This window comes from Rhinolophus sinicus, chromosome 9, assembly GCF_057876585.1.
Source record: "Rhinolophus sinicus isolate RSI-liver-muscle chromosome 9, RSI-T2T, whole genome shotgun sequence".
Taxonomy (NCBI): Eukaryota; Metazoa; Chordata; class Mammalia; order Chiroptera; family Rhinolophidae; genus Rhinolophus; species Rhinolophus sinicus.
Window position 1 is genome coordinate 33151467 of NC_142509.1, and position 18041 is coordinate 33169507.

An 18041-nucleotide genomic window follows, 5' to 3' on the forward strand; every position below is an offset into this window, starting at 1 on the left:
GAGTGCATCACCTCTTTCCAAAGAGCGAGTTTCCTCACGCTGCTCAGTCCTGCCTCCACACCTTTGCTCAAGCAGTGTCCCTTGCCTGGAGTTCCCTTCCTGTTCTGTCTTTAATGACTGTTCTCCCTCCTTATTTGGGAGGTGGGGGGAACTAGGAAAATTAGAACCTTCACCCTGGACTTGCAAATAGGTTTAGGAGACTTCCTTTGCACCCTATTTTCTGCAGAGCCACGGACCCCCTCTCCTGTGATTTAAACATTCCCCTGGAGGTGATCTGTTCAGCAGATAACCAGTCACGACCCATTCTTCCCAGCTTTTAAAGCCCGTTCATCTAAAGGCATCCCCTAATTGGATCCAAATCAGGACCGTGGGTCCCGACTTCACATTTGGACGATGTGGTTGCCAAGAGAAACGAGGGGCACTCACCGTCCTGCAGCCCTGGGGAAGGGTCTCCTCTCCTGGGAGGACAGAGGATGGGTTTTCTCTGGGAGCTGGGAGCACTCACCGATGTAATCGTTGGACTTGCCAATGTCATAGTCCCAGACGGAGATGTCCAGTGACTTCTTCGCCAAGTCACTATGTTTGATGTCATAGAAGAACTCCTGGATGCGAGAGAGCAGGACACATGAGCGGGAGGGGCCCAGAGCCTTTGGCAATAGAGCTAAGAGGCTAAATCCCAGGGATTCATGAGTCAAAGGGAGGCCCTGGAACTGGGCATTCTGGGAGCAAGGGGGCTTCCCACTCTGAGCCTCTTCCCCAGGTCCAACAAATCCCTTTCAACAAATATTCTGTGTAACAAAGTCCCTCAAGCCCTGACCTTCTCTTTTCAATGACTCTCTGTTTGCAATTGGAAAGGCGAGTGGGGTTTTTCTTTTTTTCCTTTTTTTTTTAATGGAAGTTTATTGGGGTGACAATGGTTAGTAAAATGACTTAGGTTTCAGGTATACAATTCTGTAATACATCATCCATATATCACATTGTGTGCTCACCACCCAGAGTCAGTTCTCCTTCCATCACCATGTATTTGATCCCGTTTACCCTCATCTAACCCGCCTCCCTGGTTTTTCTAAGAGAGCCGGTCCTGGTCACGTTTCCTGGAAGGCAGATAGCCTGAACTCAGTCCTTCCATTCTGGCAGCTTCTAAAGTACGTTTTTCCCTGTTTCCATCATTTAGAGATTAAAAGCAGATGAGGGGACTGAGACTGACACGAGGGAGAAGTGCTTATGTTTCCAGACCCTCTGATTTTAAAAATAACTTTTCTGCCTAATTTTAAAATCCATCCATTGTTAAACAAGGAAGCTAACAAACAAACAAACCCAAAACTTGGGTAATCTAACTACCCAAGAATAACCACTGTCAACATGCCCCAGGTGTAACCACACAGATGTGTTTTTAAAAACTAGTACGAATATTAATTCAAACATTACAATAAAATATTTGAGTATCATACTATGTGAAATGTAATAGGAATATATCATACTGTGGCTTTCTTTTTCCATTTTGTAACCCCTGGTAAAAACCAACTTAGCGCGCTGGAGAATATTTTTCTGCATCACCATTTTAATGGCTTCATTTAATGGCTGTGTGGCTCTACCATAACTTAATGCCCTACAGTTGAGTGTTTAGGTTGTTTGCAATTTTTCACGACCATTAGTGATATGATAAAAGGCACCCTTGCAGCTAAACCTTTGTGTACATCCATGATGGTTTATTTAGGATAAATTTCAAGAAGTGTTTCTTTGAGTTTGTAAAATTTTGACATAGTGAACAGTGGGTGAGTCAAGAGTCTACTGCAATAGTCCAGGCGTGAAATGCCGGGGTCTGAACCAAAGGAGTAACAGTGAGAACACAGAGGAAGGAGTACTTTCAGTGGGTATCTAGACAGCGGCTTTAGCAAGACTTGATGCATTGGACGGATGTGGGAGTGAGGTACAGAGAGAAGACAGCACCAACTGGGTAAATGGTAATGGGCATCGCTGTCCCTATTTATTTCCTCAAATTTCAGTATTATAGACTATTAGAATTGGTGAAGATTGGAGGTAATTTAATTCAATCTCTCTTCAAACTCAGCTTCTGCCCTATGACATTTCTAATCTATAGATTTTTGTGTTAGGCTTGATTCCCTCTAGTGACAAGGAATTCACTACCTCTCCTATAGATAACTCAAGCTGATCTATGAAAGAGAGTTTTTTCAACAACATTCCGGTAGGGACTTTGTTTCTCTCTCATAGACAGGAAACATCTCAAAGCATGCTCAAAATGGGGCATCCTTACCTCATTAAATTCGGGATTCAAGGTTTTCTTCTTAATTTGAGTCTTGTGTTTGGCCTTCTTTCCCATGTCTGGTTTCAGCCAGCTGAGAGGAGACATGAGAGGCTGTTATGAATGAAGTTTAAGGAATAAGAAACAGCCTCTTGATGACCCCAAAGGCTCCTTCCAGTGTTAGGAGAATTTGATGAACAAGTAACTGATGAACAAATCAGAAAGTGAATCCACATGAATGATGACCAATGTGCATGAGAGTCTCTACTTGATGCCGGGCATTGCCCTAAGCACCTTAGCTGGACTTAATCCTCAGCACACACTAGATGGTAGATGCTGATTCTGGGGGGCTACAAATGGAGTTACTATGGCCTTGCCAGCCACCCCTCTCTGACAGGAGGGACAGAGCCACAAAACTTCTCATATGGGCAAGTGACATGCCAGTCTAATTGACTGAGACTCCAGCCTCACATGCTAGCCAGTTCTGGTCATCTGTCTCACTGCGTGACCTTGGGCAGGTTCGTTTCCCTCTCTGGACCTCAATGTATAACGATCTCAGGGAAGCTCTCTGGTTCCCCTTTCTCAAGGAGATGGGATCCTTAGGGCCCATTCACGGTCTCAAGGCATTGACTCACAGCTTGACGAAGGGATCCGAGTAGCCATTGGCATCCATGGCGGCCAGGTGCACGCAGCGTACGATGCCCACGATGAGGCCTCCCTGCTGTGTGCTGTACATGAGGGACACCAGGATCTTGCCTCGTTCCTCTATGTCACCAATACGTTCCACCTGCTGCAGTAGGAGGAGAGGGCATGTGAGCCTAGGAAGGGAGGTGGGGCAGGCAGTGTGGATGGCTTAAGAAAGAGCCTATGGAAAGCAAGGGGAGCTCAGCCAGTGCCTATGCAATCAGCACCACGGACAGCAGAACCCCCCCTCCACTGGCCTCCAGGGAGGGGCAAATGGTAATAGCCAAGGGGACCAGTCCAAGGCACCTGGGGGCCAGTGGTTTTACTCTTAGACATGGACTGAGCCCTGACTCTGATCATAGGCTGAGCTTGACCCTGGTCCCAGCCCAGTCCCGAACTCTGAGCTCAGGCTTCCCTGGTCCAACCAGCCTTCTCACGAGCGTAGTCCCTGGGGTCGTACAGAGACCTGGGCTGAGGGCATGGACGTGTAGCCCAACCCCCAGCCTCGGCTAGACACACAGCTCAAAGAGCCCCCATATGTCCCCACGGAGGGAAGGTGGCATTGTTCTAGTCCTGCAGAATCGCCAGCAGAGCTTCTGCCAACCAGGCCGAGGAAGTCAAGGGTGTTCTGGGTGCGAGAGGCTGGGGCTCCGGCCACCTCGGGCTCCAGGTGTGACGGGCATCCCCCTGCTCTCATGTCCTAACGCCTTGGGCAAGGCTGGCTCTCCTGGAACCAACAGGCAGGTGGTTCTGGGAGAAAGCGTAGGGATGGGGACAGGGAGGGAGAGAAAAGGCAGATGCCAGGCCCTGACTGGTGGCTTCAAGACCCACTCCATGCTCACCTCCTCCTCATAAAGGGCCATGCCTCGGGCGGACCCAGTGGTCCCAGCACGCTTCATCTTAGAAGGAACAGAAAGGAAAGAGAGTATTATTTGTGGGGCTCATCTCCCTCCAGGAAGGACCAGAAGCCCCTCACCCCTCCATCAGCATCCAGAGCCACAGGGCAGGTTCTCCAAGCTTCTGTGGCCCTCTAGCTTTCCCCTTTCACCTAAAATTTATATAGTGCTAACCATCTGACAGACTACGTTAATGCACACAGCCTACCACACAGGTTGTACTACTATCCCCATTTTACAGATGAAGACACTGAGGGTCAGAGTGGTTAAGCCACTTGCCCAACATCACACAAACAATAAGTGGCAGAGCACCCCATACATAAAATAATAGGATTTGATTTTCTGTGGCTGGAGGTGGCACAGGGGTCTTGGGGTCTGACCACCAGGTACGTCTTCCCCCAGTGACTCCTAAGGTCCTTTTGTGGGAGTGTAAGGCTCTGGGGAACACAGTATAAAAACTGCTGGTTAAATATTAGGTTGGTGCAAAAGTAATTGCAGTTTAAAAGGTTAAAAATAATTGCAAAAACCGCAATTACTTTTGCACCAACCTAATACAACCTCCCCATTTTAGACATGTGGAAAATTGAGGTCAAGAGGGGTGGAAACAGTGCTTATGCAGGCCCTGTCCTTGGTGAGGCAGTTGGTGTTGAGAGGGCTCAAGGTGAAGAGCAAAGGACGACGATTAGTAGAGTCCTGTGGCCCCCTGCAGGCCTCTGCCTGTCCTGCCACCTCCGTGCCTCTGGGGCTGGCTGCATCCATCACAGGAACATGGGTGGGCCTCAGAGCTGATGACTCAGGTGGAGGCCTGGCCACTGTCCTGACCACCGGACTCACTGAGTGAGGGAAAGAAGAGGAAGACTAAAGAACCCGCTGTGAACAGGAAAAGACCGAGAGGCAATGCTCCACAACTAGGGTTGTCTTCAATGATTTATTTGGAGCCTGGCATTGGTGTCAATTCTTCTTCGCAATTTTCCTTCCTGTGTCTTATTCCTTCCCCTGTGCTATACAAATACGGCATGGCACATGGGTATGCCATCCTCGGGCCGGCCATCTGGTGGGAGGATGCTGCAGGATTCCCCCTCCTGCCCACCATGGCTTCCCCGTGGGGAGCTGGCTCTCTGCCCAGGGGCAGCAGGCGTGCTGGTGGTTACAGGAGAGCTGGGCTCTGCCCGGCACCTGAGAGCACGGCCGCTGACTCGTGGTGTCACCTTGGCAACGAGCTCCCTGCTCTGGGCCCAAGTGGCCCATGTAAAAAAACAAAAAGGGCAAGTTGGATTATCTCTAACAATACATGTTGCTGGGTCCCACCCTATGAGGTGTGATCAAACAATAAGGTGAATTTTTAAATAAAAAAATGTATTACAGTAAAAGACACATTGCCATTAATCCCCCTCAAAATACTCCCCCTCGTTTCAAACACACTTGTTTCATCGTTCTTGCCACTTTCTGAAGCAGTTCTGGAAGTCCTCTTTCGTTAGTGTCTTTAGTTGCATTCTCATGGCTGCCTCGATGTCCTGAATCATTTTGACTTTGGTGAAAAGCCAGCAGTCACATGGTGCCAGATCCAGTGAATAAGGTGGATGAGGACACACTGTCATGTTTTTATTTGACAGAAATTGCCGTACCAGAACCGATATGTGACACGGAGCGCTGTCATGACAAAGGATGATTTACAGCACATTTTAAAACACACTTTCTCTCAACAGTAGCTCACACCTGACTGACTGCACCGAACAAGCTGAAACTTGTCACACACTGTTACTAAGGTTCCATGTGCTGCATCCCATATTGAAGATCCCTGCTTTTCCACTGGATGGCACTTGGCAGCAGCATTCACTGTATTTTGTGATCACAATGGAATGGCTCTGTGTCACACATCACTTCTGGTACGGCAATTCCTGTCAAATAAAAACATGATGGTGTGTTCTCATCCACCTTATTCACCAGACCTGGCACTGTGCAACTTCTGGCTCTTCCCCAACGTTAAAATGACCATGAAAGGTAAACGTTTTGAATCGATTCAGGACATCGAGGCAGCCCCGACAGCACAACTAAAGACACTCATGAAAGAGGACTTCCAGAACTGCTTCAGAAAGTGGCAAGAACGATGGGACAAGTGTGTTTGAAGTGAGGGGGAATATTTTGAGGGGTATTAATGCAATGTGTCTTTTACTGTAATAAATTATTTCAGAATTTAAACATTCACCGTGCTGTTTGATCACACCTCTGACGTCACTAAGTCAGAATCTCCAGGGAGAGCTCCACAAATCTTAATTTGTAAAGCTCTGGTTTTAAAAACTCTAATTGATTCTAAGGTGTAACCCAACTGGAGAACCTCAGGTTGGTTCTTGTTCTTTCTCAGAAGAAAAGTATTACATCTAAGAATCACAGTTCTAATGCTTTATAAGTACTCTCACATGAACCCTTAAGAGACCCTATGAGATTGGTACTCTATCACCCTATTTTACAGATGAGAAAAGAAGGCCCAGAGAGGTTGAGTAATTTGGGCCATGTTATTTGACAAGCGGCAGAGTCAGGATTCAAACCCAGGGACTTTGGTTCTTCCAGAGCTGCTGCTCTTCAGCACTCTGCTATCCTGCCTCCTGCTTATCTGTGTGGTGCTTTATGATTCTCTGACTGACAGGGGGTAAAGCAATATTATTCCTATGATAACAACAGTTACGAATTTATGAGTGCTGGGGCGGCCAGATGGCTCAGTTGGTTAGAGCGCTAGCTCTTTTTTTTTTTTTAATTAAATTTATTGGGGTGACAATTGTTAGTAAAATTACATAGATTTCAGGTGTACGATTCTGTATTACATCATCTATAAATCCCATTGTGTGTTCACCACCCAGAGTCTAGCTCTTAACAACAGGGTTGCTGGTTCAATTCCCACATGGGACGTTGGGCTGCGTCCCCTGCAACTAAGATTGAAAACAGCGGCTGGACTTGGAGCTGAGCTGCGCCCTCCACAACTAGATTGAAGGACAATGACTTGACTTGGAGCTGATGGGCCCTGGAGAAACACACTGTTCCCCAATTAAAAAAAAATATGAGTGCTTATTATGTCCTAGGTTCTGTTCTGATTATGGCTTTCAGAAACCCTCCCACAAGGCAGGTACTGTTATAATGCCCATTTACTGACAAGAAAAACAGAGGCTCAAAATAGCTCAGACCCTTGGCCAAGGCCAGGGAGCAGGGAAATGGCAGAGCTGGGTTTTGCGCCCAGGCAGGCCACACTGCCACACCGCACTGCCCCTCTCAGTCTTGCCGAAGTGGACTCTGCCACTCAGAGAAGTGATGTTAACACAGGGTTGGTAAAAGGTTGGCTGTTCTGACCTGAAATCTTCACCCTCATCTCAACAGCTGCTATAGCCCCTCTACTGCGTGGCACTCTGCAGATCTGTTACCCACTCTGCAGGTCCAGAAGAAGGCAGCACCATCCAAACGTTTCTCCCCCATCGAACCCTCAGGAAAAGGCACTCACCGGAATCACCCGCTCTAGGCAGATATTGAAGTTCTTCCTCTGGCTGGGCTTCAGTTTCTTGAGTGAGAATCTGGTCTCACCGATAAACTCGTTATGGCCAAATTTGTCCTCGTCACAGACAGAGATCCTGAGATCCACAAAAGGGGTGGGGGAGAGAAAAAAGAGCATATATTGAGCTCCTACTGTGTACCAAGAGCTGTGATGGATGCCAGGAAGGAATGTGTCATGTGCAGAGGAACATTTCAATTTCCTATTTATTGGAAATTAGGCCAGGTATTTTTAATTTCTTCTTTATTGTAGTATAACTTATAAGCAGTATGTGGACAAATCTTGAAATGCTAGCTTGTTGAATTTTTGCATGTGCATACACCCATGTCAATGTCACCACCACCCAGATCAAGATGCAGAACATTCCAGCCCCAGACGACCCTCATGATCACTCCTTCAAAGATGACCACTCTCTGTCTTCTGGCCCCGTGATTCATTGTCCTGGTTGTGACCTTCATATACATGGAATCTGATAGCTGCTCTTGCTCAGCATTATGTCTATGAGATTCATCCAAGTGCATAATTTGTCCTTTGCATTGCTGTATAGTATTCCATTGTGTAAACATACCCTAATAATTCTGTGCCCGATGGGCATACGGTTTTGAACTATTTCTAGTTTTGAGCTGCTATGCGTAAAGCCGCCATGGAACCTTCTTGTCATGTCTTTTCTTACACAGGTGTATATAGTTGACCCTTGAACAACGCAGGGGTTAGGGGTGCTGACCCACTGCAGAGCCGAAAACCCATGTACAACTTTTGACACCCCAACAATGGAACCACTAATAGCCTACTGTTGACTGGGAGTCTGACCGAGAACATACGCAGTCGATTAACACGTATTGTGTATGTTATACGTATTACAACACTGTGTTCTTACAGCACAGTAAGCTGTAGAAAAGACAATTATAAGGAAGAGAAAATACATTTACAGTATTTACTGAAAAAGAATCTGCATAGGAGTGGACTTGTGGAGCTCAAAGCCAGGTTGTTCAAAGGTCAACTGTATTTCAATTGGGTGTCTTCCTAGGAGTGGAACTGCCGTGTCATGGACTACACATAAGTTTGGCTTCAGGGAAAACTTCTAAGCACAAATGGTTTCCACCAATTACCCTCCCAACCAGCAGTAATGCGGGTTCTGGTTGTTCTTCATTGTCTCCAACGTTTATTTCCTCAGTCTTTAACTGTAGCCTATCTCCCTGTGGTTTTCATTTCCATTCCCCTGATTGGTAATGAAGTTCAGCTTCCTTTTTATACACGTTATGGCCATTTGAGCATCATCTTTTGCAAAGTTAGGCTAGGAACTTATCTGACCTCTCCTCATTTAGTTTTTCCTGCCCGCCGAACATCTGAGTTTCCCACTTGAGAGAGGAGACGAAGGCCCAGAGAGGTTGAATTATTTTTCCCTAATAAAAGGCAGAATGAAGATTTGAATCCGGGTCTCCCTCATCCTAAAACACTGTATTGTCTTCTGCATGGCACTGAGTAGCAGAGAGGCACAGAAAGTGTAGGTAGGTCAGAAGAAAGGTCCCTCGGGAGGCCAAAAAGACCAGTCAAAGGGTGGTAATTCATCCTGCCATATACTAAAGCCAGGAAAGGACTTGTTCTCCCAAAGCATAGGAGACCGTCTGGGGCACAGGCAGGGACTAATGGCAGGCGTGTCACTCCTTGGCCATCAGCATTTGTCGAACAATGTTCAAAGTTCTGGAGACCAGAAGGCCCTTACAGCTGAGCCCCACACTGCACACGGCTGGACAATGAACTTGCCTCCATGGTGGGGTGCAATCAACACCATCCTTCTGCAGGGCAACATGTGTCCCAAGACTTAAACATCATCAGCACTTTTGAGCCAGTAATGCCACTTCTAGGAATTTATCTCAGACATATGAAGGTCAGTGCGAAAAGTATTTAACTACAAAGATGTTTATCAGAGTATTGTTTATAATTGTGGAAAAGCAGAAATAACGTCAATTTTTTCCAGTGGGGACTTCTTAAGAAAATTCTGAAATAACTATAAAAACTTAACAGCGTACATGGAAAATAATGTTGGAATTAGTAATGAGGGAAATGCAAAAACCATAATGCAACATGGCTACACACCCACCAGAATGGTCCAGACGAGGATTTGGAGAAACTGGAACTCTCACATAGTGCTGGTAGGAGTGGAAATTGGTACGATCTCTATGGAAAACTGGCAGTTTGTACTAAAGCTGTACACATTCATCCACGGTGACTCAGCCCTTACACTCTGAGGTACATATGCCACAGAAATGTGTGCACCTGGGCACCAGGAAACAGCTACTAGAATGTTCCTAGCAGCCCTATTCTAATAGCCCCTGAGTGAAAACCAATCAAATGCCCATTCCAGTAGAACAGATAAACAAAATTGTGGTCTAGCCACACAATGGAACACTAAGTAGTGATGAAAATGATCTATACCACACACGACAACATGGATGAATATCACACATAATATTAAGTGAAAGAAGACCGACACAAATGTACGATTTCATTTCTATAAAATGCAAAACCAGACTACATTGATTTGTACTGTTACAAGTCAGGATAGTGAATCCCCTGAGGGGAGGGTCCTCACTGGAGTGGGGGCACCTGGGGGCCTTCTGTGGTCTGGGAATGTTCTGTTCTCTGATCCCAGGGTATTCGCTTTGTGACAATTCATCAACCAGAAACCCTTTTTATGTGTGCACTTTTCTAAATGTATGCTACACTGCAATAAAAACGTTTACTTACAACAGTATTGTAAAAAAGAAAGACAAAAAAAAAAAAAACACACACAAAAAAAAGAACAAAAAAAAAAATTAAAGAACAGGGGCGGCTGGATGGCTCAGTTGGTTAGAGCACGAGCTTTCAACAACAAGGTTGCGGGTTCAATTCCCACATGGGATGGTGGGCTGCGTCCCCTGCAACTAAAGATTAAAAATGGCAACTGGACTTGGAGCTGAGCTGCGCCCTCTACAACTAGACTGAAGGACAACAACTTGGAGCTGATGGGCCCTCGAGAAACACAACATTCCCCCAATAAAATTTAGGAAAAAAAAAAAAGAAAAAGAAAAAAATGTCTCTGAGCAAGGTACTTAAAAAAATAAAAGAATAAAGTAAAAAAGGAAACAAAAGAAAAACAAGACAAAACATTCAAAAACTAGTATTGTAGCTGGTGGGAATGTAGTTGGAAACAGCCAATTTGGAAAGCAATTTGCATCCCTGGTAACATTAAAAAAAACCACAAAACCTACATATCCTATGATCCAGCAAATATTCCTTCTTTGTTTCTATCCTCAGGAAAAACTCCTATGAACAGGAGGAAGCAAGAAGGATGCTCGTTGCAACTTTGTAACAGAGAAAAGCTGGCAACAACCTAAACGTCTGTCCACAGGGCACCGGCTAGAGAAACTGGTAAATATTCCCAGAAAATTTTAAAACATGCCAAACAATACCACATATTGTTTATAGATACATAATCATGTAGCAGAAGGAGAAGGCTGCTGGGAATGACAGCCCTACAATTCAGGGGGTGTTTAGCCCTGGGGAGGGGAGGGTAAGAAGGAGCTGGAGGATGCAGTTTACAATAGGAGCTTCCACTTGCATTACTCTTTGGGAAAAAAAAAAAAAAAAAGAAAAAAACGCTGAAGCACATACAGCGAAGTAGTAAGAGTTTTTTAACACACTGAGTACTGGGTTCATGGATGTTTGTTTTATTCTATTCTATACTTCTCTGTATATCTCTAATATTTAATCATGAAACATTTAAAAAATCTGTGCTCAATCTATTCTGCGGAGTACTCAGAAGCAGTTAAAAATTAGGTAGTTCTAAATGCCTTCTCAGGGCTGTAACTCCAAGCTATGTTGTTAGGAAAAAAGGCCAATACCAGATATATACAGCGTGACACTTGCCATGTTGCAAACCATAGTCTGTGTATGCACACGCGCGGGGGGAGGAAGCAGAGCAGACTCACGCTGTGCGAGGGACTAACATTGAAAGGGTTTTGCCTTCTATAATTTTTTTACAAGAAAATATGTATTCGTGTATTGCTCATATAATGAACAATGCAGTTTAAGACAACATTGTAGAAAAATATAAAATGCATCGACATATTGTTAAGTAAGGCCGATTAATACGATGGTTCATCTTTATAAACACTCAATTTTATATAAAAAAATTTTGCTTGTGTGCACACACACACACACATACACCCAGAGTCCAGACAGCAAGATGTTGAGTTTTACTTATCTGGACATACAGAAGTTTCTACCAGAAATATGTATTGTTTTTGTAGCAGTAAAAAAGAAAAGCTATGCAGAGATGCTTTAAAGAGTGTCTCCCTCTGCCCAGCTTCAGTGCCCCGCTCTGCCCACCTGCCCAGCAGGTACCTGAGGGTTTTCCTCTGCATGTCCTCCTCTGTGATGCCGTGATAGACGAGAGTCTCATTCCAGATGGGGTTCCGAGTGTTTCGCAGGGTTTTTGTCCGGAGCTTGTTGGACTAGAACCCAGAGAGACAGACAGACAGACAGACGGGAAGCCAGCTCTGTAGCCCCATCCTTTGCGTTGATTTGGGGTGGGGGACTGACACTCCCCTTAGGAGTGTCCAGGGGTTCAGTTGCTCCCAAATGCATAACTCAGGGAGTGGGGGGGGGGTCTGTCCTCTAGGCTGACGGCTACAGCCATCACCAATGCTGGACACTGGGCCACCCTCCCTCCATGCACTGGGCTCCCTCTTTGAACTTTCCATTAAGATTAGAAAAGTAGAGACAGCTTTCTTTGAGGAAAAAAATCATTTATATTCATAGGTCAGAGAGGCAGAAATGAGAGTCACCCACTCCTCGGCAGTGACAGAACAATTTGTGGGGATTTCAGGAGGATTCCATCTGTTTTCCCAAAGAGCATCCCGATGCCTGAAATTGCTTAGAGGCAACAGACTTTGTCATTTTACTCTGTGAGGTCACCAGAAGAGGTGGCCTGGTGGCAAATCTGATGCACATTAACATGCAAATCACTCACTGGATTCTTTGGCGAAGTGCATTTGGATTTAGGAGTAAAGGAGAGAGTCTCAAGGAGAAGCAAATGTGACTGGGGAGTTAGGAGTAGCCAACCACTTTTCAGTTTGGCCATGGCCAAGTGAGGGGCTGTTTCTCCTAAATCCAAACAAAGAATGAGTGTGTGTGTGTGTATGTGTGTGTGTGTGTCCTCTTTTGTCTTATGGGGCATTTGATACTCATAGAGATTTTTAACAATACTCATAGAGATTTTTAACAAGCATTTCCCCAAGATCATGGAACCAAGGGCACAATCTATTATTATTATTTGTTATTTCGGACATCCACGTCACATGAACAGAACAAAGCAAAAAATAAAACCCAAGAAGGCCCACTATCCAGCCAGGTGCTCTGAGTGGGTCAATCTAAAGCGAGGAGAACCCATCCCACTTTCCCTCCCTAGAGCAAAGTAATGATCAGCAGGTGAGCTGGAAGGGGAGACAAAGTGGGTGGGACGGGGGTGCCTTTTCTCTCAGGAGGAGAACAGGATCTCAAGGGCTTGGCCCTGAAATCTACAGGCAGTACGTGTTTCTATTGCGAGATGAGGAGTGTTTGGTTGGGGCATAAAATGGGAGGGGCCGGGGGACCAGGGCCAGCGCTGGGGAGCCACTGAAGGTATCTGAGCAGGTGAAGGGCATAGTCGGGGCGTCTGATTCTTTCCTGGCTGTTGGCAGCTCCCCGATCCCAGGTTTCTGGGCTGGAGAAATGGACAGAGCCCCTGTCCCTTGAGGGAGAATGACGCGTGGCCACCCCTTGCCATTTGCAAGGACTTTGCCACTCAGGGAGGAGGGGGACTTGGGGGCTGATAGGGCTATTTTAGGTTCTGAGCTGGGAACCTTGCGTGCCTGCCAGGGCCTATGTGCCCGGCTTGCGGTGGCCCAGGCCATATGGTACCTTGCTGGCTCCTGGCAGGAGGTGCAGCTTAACGTAGGGATCGGCCAAGCCATTGGAGTCCATGGGCTTCAGTCCCTGTAAGACAAAAGGCAGTGGTGGGAGGGCTTTGGGAGGCCCGGGCACTCAGCTGTCACAGGCATTGGGCACAGCCCCTGGCATCTGTCCCAACCATCGGTTACCATGTGTGCTTCCTCTTTCAAAAAAAGATAGAAGGAAAATGCAGTATCGTGGAAAGAGCTCTGGAATCAGCCAGACAGGGTTTAAAGCCTGATCAGGTCACTTCCTGGCTGTGTGACCTTAGGCAAGTTTCTTAACTTCTCTGAGCCTCATTTTCCTCATTTGTCAAATGGGAAGAGAACAGTACCTGCTTCATGGAATGGTGAGACTTACGTGCGATTTCACCTGTAAAGCACTTGACACAGTGCCTGGTACATAGTAAGTGTTCCATCAAGGTTGGATTGTCCCTCTTTGGAGGGGAGGAGATGTCCCAGAATAGGAAGGGTGGGAGAAAGGAGAGACGAGGGAAAGGAGCCCTGAGTTCTGGCTCCGGCCCCTGCTCTCCCTTCTGAGACCTCAGTTTCTTATCCCTATGATGGGGATCGCAGTCTCTGCCTGGGCCCCCTCACAGGGCTGGGGTGAAGCTCACATGAGACAAGGGGAGAAAGGAATCTGGCATAGACATTAATTGGGCTTGTTAATATGAGCAACTTCAAACTTCCTGGGGCTTGGACACCCTCTGTCCTTCCTTTGTGCCCAGGCTGGGACAGGGGTCCCACCTCTGGGCTCCCACTCTCCCGTCACAGCACCAATCCCCAATCCCAGGTTTTGTGCCCTCATCTGTTCAGTGGGGCTGATCACAGCCCCTGCTTCATGAGGTTCTTGGAGGATTAAATGCAATTTCACCTGTGAGGGTTGAGCTCTGGGCCTGGCACAAGTATGTGTGAACAATTTTTACTTCTACTAGCTGGGGAGAGGATGCCACAAAATAGGGCACAAGGGGAAAGCTGGCAGCGTTCTCTAAGGGGTGAGATCACAGGCTTTTGAGCAGGACTCCATGGGTTCGAATCCCAGCTCTATCACTTCCTGGCTATGTGACCTGGGTAAGTCACTTAACCTCTCTGTGCCTCGGTTTCCCCGTCTGTAAAATCAGAATGATAGACCCTTCCTCATAGGTTGTGGTGAAGATGAAATGGGACAAAATCTGTAGAAAGCCCCAGCGGGTGTATAATACTCAAGAGCTGCTACAGTGATGGCTTCTTGTCCATTTCCCAGTGAGGGTCCATGAGGGTACGGCCTTGTTCACTCTCGTATCCCCAGCGTCTAGGGCACTGCCTGGTACAGAGCAGGGATTTAACAAACATTTCTGGAATGACTGTTTGAATTGCGAGGTGACAAACTGGCAGACATTGTGTTTTTAAATTTTGAATTTAAATGTCTTTGAGTGGGGCCTACTCACTCCAGTTTACCAAAGTTTCTGCCACACCCTCACCTCTCAGACACTTTTCTCATTTCCATTACCAGCCCAGCCCGTGAGCATTTGAGTTTTCTGTATCCCTGTCTCGAGGGGGCTGGAATGGTGTGGCTTTCCCCCATTTCTGGAGCCGGAGGAGAAGACTGTGAATGAATGGTTATGGACCTAGAGCTACCGTGTTTCCCTGAAAATAAGACCCAGCCAATCAGCTTTAATGTGTCTTTTGGAGCAAACGTTAATATAAGACCCGGTTATATTATATTATATTATATTATATTATATTATATTGTATTGTATTGTATTGTATTGTATTGTATTGTATTATATTATATTATATTATATTATACTATACTATACTATATTATATATTGTTTTATGTTATGTTATGTTATATAAGACCCGTTCTTATATTGTATTATACTATATAAGACCCGGTCTTGTAGTAAAATAAGACCGGGTCTTATATTAATTTTTGCTCCAAAAGATGCATTAGACCTGACTGTCCGGTTAGGTCTTATTTTCGGGGAAACATGGTAGAGACTATAACATCCAGACTCAAATACAGTTCTATCCCTTACCAGCTGTGTGACCTCAGGCTTTAACTTTCTGAGCCTCAGTTTTCCCATCTGTACGAAGGGGTTAATTATGGCCCCTACCTCAGAGGTTCCTATGGAGACGAAACAAGATAATGTATGTACTTGCCTCCTTTGTTCGGAGGAGGGGCTGAATGTGCCTCAGTGACTGACACATAATAGGTGCTCAATAAATGCTTGCTGACGAAGTGCCCTGGCTGTGTTGATCAAAGAGTTGTATTAAGCATTTCATACCTCATTTATCATCCAAGCTGGGACATTTTATGAGGAGGGACGTTACTTATTACAGCAAGGCGACAGGCACCAATGGGAACTGTCCTGGGCAAACTGGAACACGTGGCCACCTTACATTTAATACTCAATACTCATCCCTATGGGAGATTATCCTCAGTTTACAAATGTTCACACTGAGGCCCACAGAGGTTAAGTGACTTCCCCCAAATCACATAGCTAGGAAACAGCAGAGATGGTGTTTGAACCCAGGAAGTCTGGTTCCTGAGCCTTGGTTGGGGTGGGAGGAAATTCTAGTCAGTTACTTTCTGGGATTTGCGCTGATGTCACCATCCAGCTTTCCTTGGCATCTGGAATGCAGTTGGCTTACTCCCCCAGAGCCTGCAGCGTGGGGAAGTTTTTCCATCCTGGTTTGCCTTTCCCACCTGAAGCCCACATTAGTATCCTTGTATCTGCAACAAAGGGCCGACTCAGGCTGCTGCTACAGCTTGACAGCCACGTCAGCCAAAGGAGCAGTTCCACGGCCATGTCAGCTGTCAAATCAGGCTGTCATTGCCTCCCAGGTGGCACCTCTGTGGTCTCCTCCAGAGATGCTGTGGACAGGCCCGGCAGATCTCAGCTCTGCCCTTGAAGCCTGGCTCCTGAGAGGCGGCTGAAGATAAGTGAAACTCCTCTGGGGCTGTCCCCGGAGGGGGTCCTCCCCCACAGATACGGGCTGTGGCTAATTCCTGCCTTTTCCTCACCACTGTCACTGTCACAGATAGACAAGGCAATGACAGAGACAGGCCTGGTAAGGCATGCCCTCCCCGAGTTCCTGAGAAATGCCCCCACAGCCTGAGTGGTGCCCAGCTTGGCTCCCTTACCCACCTTGGCTTTTATGATGGTGCAGTGCAGGGAGCTGTTGTCCTGGTCGTAAAGAAGGCTGAACTCCAGGGCACCCAGGGTGGCTGGAGGGGGAAGAGGCAGGAACCAAGACAACATTCATTCAGTCATTCAAAAAACATTTCCTGAACACTGACTATGTGCCCCGTCTGGGCTAGGCACTGAGCCTACAGAGGGGAAGAAGCCTCGCTCCCTGCTCTGGACACTCCATGCTGGTAGGCCCTCTGCACGGGTGACTGGGTAATTATTTGTGCAAGGCCTAGTTAATGACGTCCTGAACCGCTGGACAGAGAACCCCAGAAGGGCAAGAGCTGTGCCTGTCTTGTTCACGGCTGTGTCCCCACTGGGCACGGTGCAGGGCACACCGTCAGTGCTCACTTACTTGCTGAAGGAGTGAGTCTTAGCATTTGGTGTTGCCGCTGCTTGGAATGCTCTCCTTCTAGAACCTCACATGGCTGGTGCCTTCTCATGATCCATGTCTCAGCTTGAATGTCACCTTCTCAGAGAAGCCCTCCCTGATCACTCCATCTAAAGCATCTATCCTCACCGTATTTTATTTCCTTCATGGCGCTCTGTTGCTATTTGAAGTGAACTCATTGGTATGTTTCTCTCTACTAGACCGGTAGTTCCGTCAGATCTTTTTCTGTCGTGGTATCCCCAGCATCTAGAACAGTCTGGGCCACCTAGTAGGTGCTCAATAAATATTTGTCAAATATAGAGGAGTGAGTGAGGAGTACAGAGTTGAATACAGAGACAGGCTTGTTATAAACCGCTGGGGACAGACACAGGCTGGGAGGGGTCATCTATGCTTGGCAGTCCAGTGAAGGGACATGTAAGGCAGATGGAATAGCAGTGGCCGCTGTTCCAGGCGGAAGGACCAGGAAGTGGAAAGGCAGAGAGGTGGGAGAGACATGGCATATTTCCAGAGTAGAAGTAGCCCGTGGCTGGCAAGGTTGGGGTGTGGACTCCCCAACTCCTTTCCCCTGAGATTGCAGACCCCTGACCCATGACCCAGGGGAGAGCCTGGGAACAGAGGGGATAGCTGATATTTCACCCAGGTCTGGCCTCTGCGATAGCTGTGTGATTGCCCCTCCACTTACTGGTCGTGTGAACTTGGACAAGCCAGTTAATCTCTCGGGGCCTCCGTCTCCCTGTCTGTGAAATGGGAGCAGTAAAAGCCACTATTCCGAGGATCCTTGGGACGATTAGATGAGTGCATGCACGTAACACATTTAGAAAAGTTCGTGGCACAAAATAAGTGCTCAACAAATGTGTGTATCACCTTACCTCTGAGGTGCATATCACGTCATCAAAATTCCTCACATGTGTTTAGCACATTATATAATAATGGTTTCCAGTTTTAGGAAGCACTTTTCCAGGAGGTGCCTCAGTTTACCCTCCCCTCCGCCCTGTGTGGGAGGCAGTATTTGCTACCCATTTTCCAATGAGGTGATCAGGGCCAGAGCCATGACACTCATTACAGCCCTCGGTCCATTTCATCTGAGCAGGGTGTCTCTCCACCTGACCTGGAACTCTTGGAACG

At 46.8% G+C, this 18041-nt stretch overlaps 1 protein-coding gene across 6 annotated transcripts in view; it reads right to left on the reverse strand.

Annotated features, from left to right (window-relative positions):
• The window catches only part of RPH3A (rabphilin 3A), a 216738-nt gene that overhangs the window by 2534 nt on the left and 196163 nt on the right, over window positions 1-18041 (reverse strand). For all 6 annotated transcript variants that reach the window (XM_074321945.2, XM_088801007.1, XM_088801006.1 and 3 more), the window contains 8 exons: window positions 16484-16563; window positions 13322-13396; window positions 11765-11874; window positions 7331-7457; window positions 3790-3846; window positions 2899-3053; window positions 2276-2357; window positions 506-602 (listed from right to left, as the gene is read on the reverse strand). In XM_074321945.2, the coding sequence (XP_074178046.2) occupies window positions 506-602; window positions 2276-2357; window positions 2899-3053; window positions 3790-3846; window positions 7331-7457; window positions 11765-11874; window positions 13322-13396; window positions 16484-16563 (783 nt within the window). The remainder of the gene's footprint in view (window positions 1-505; window positions 603-2275; window positions 2358-2898; window positions 3054-3789; window positions 3847-7330; window positions 7458-11764; window positions 11875-13321; window positions 13397-16483; window positions 16564-18041) is intronic.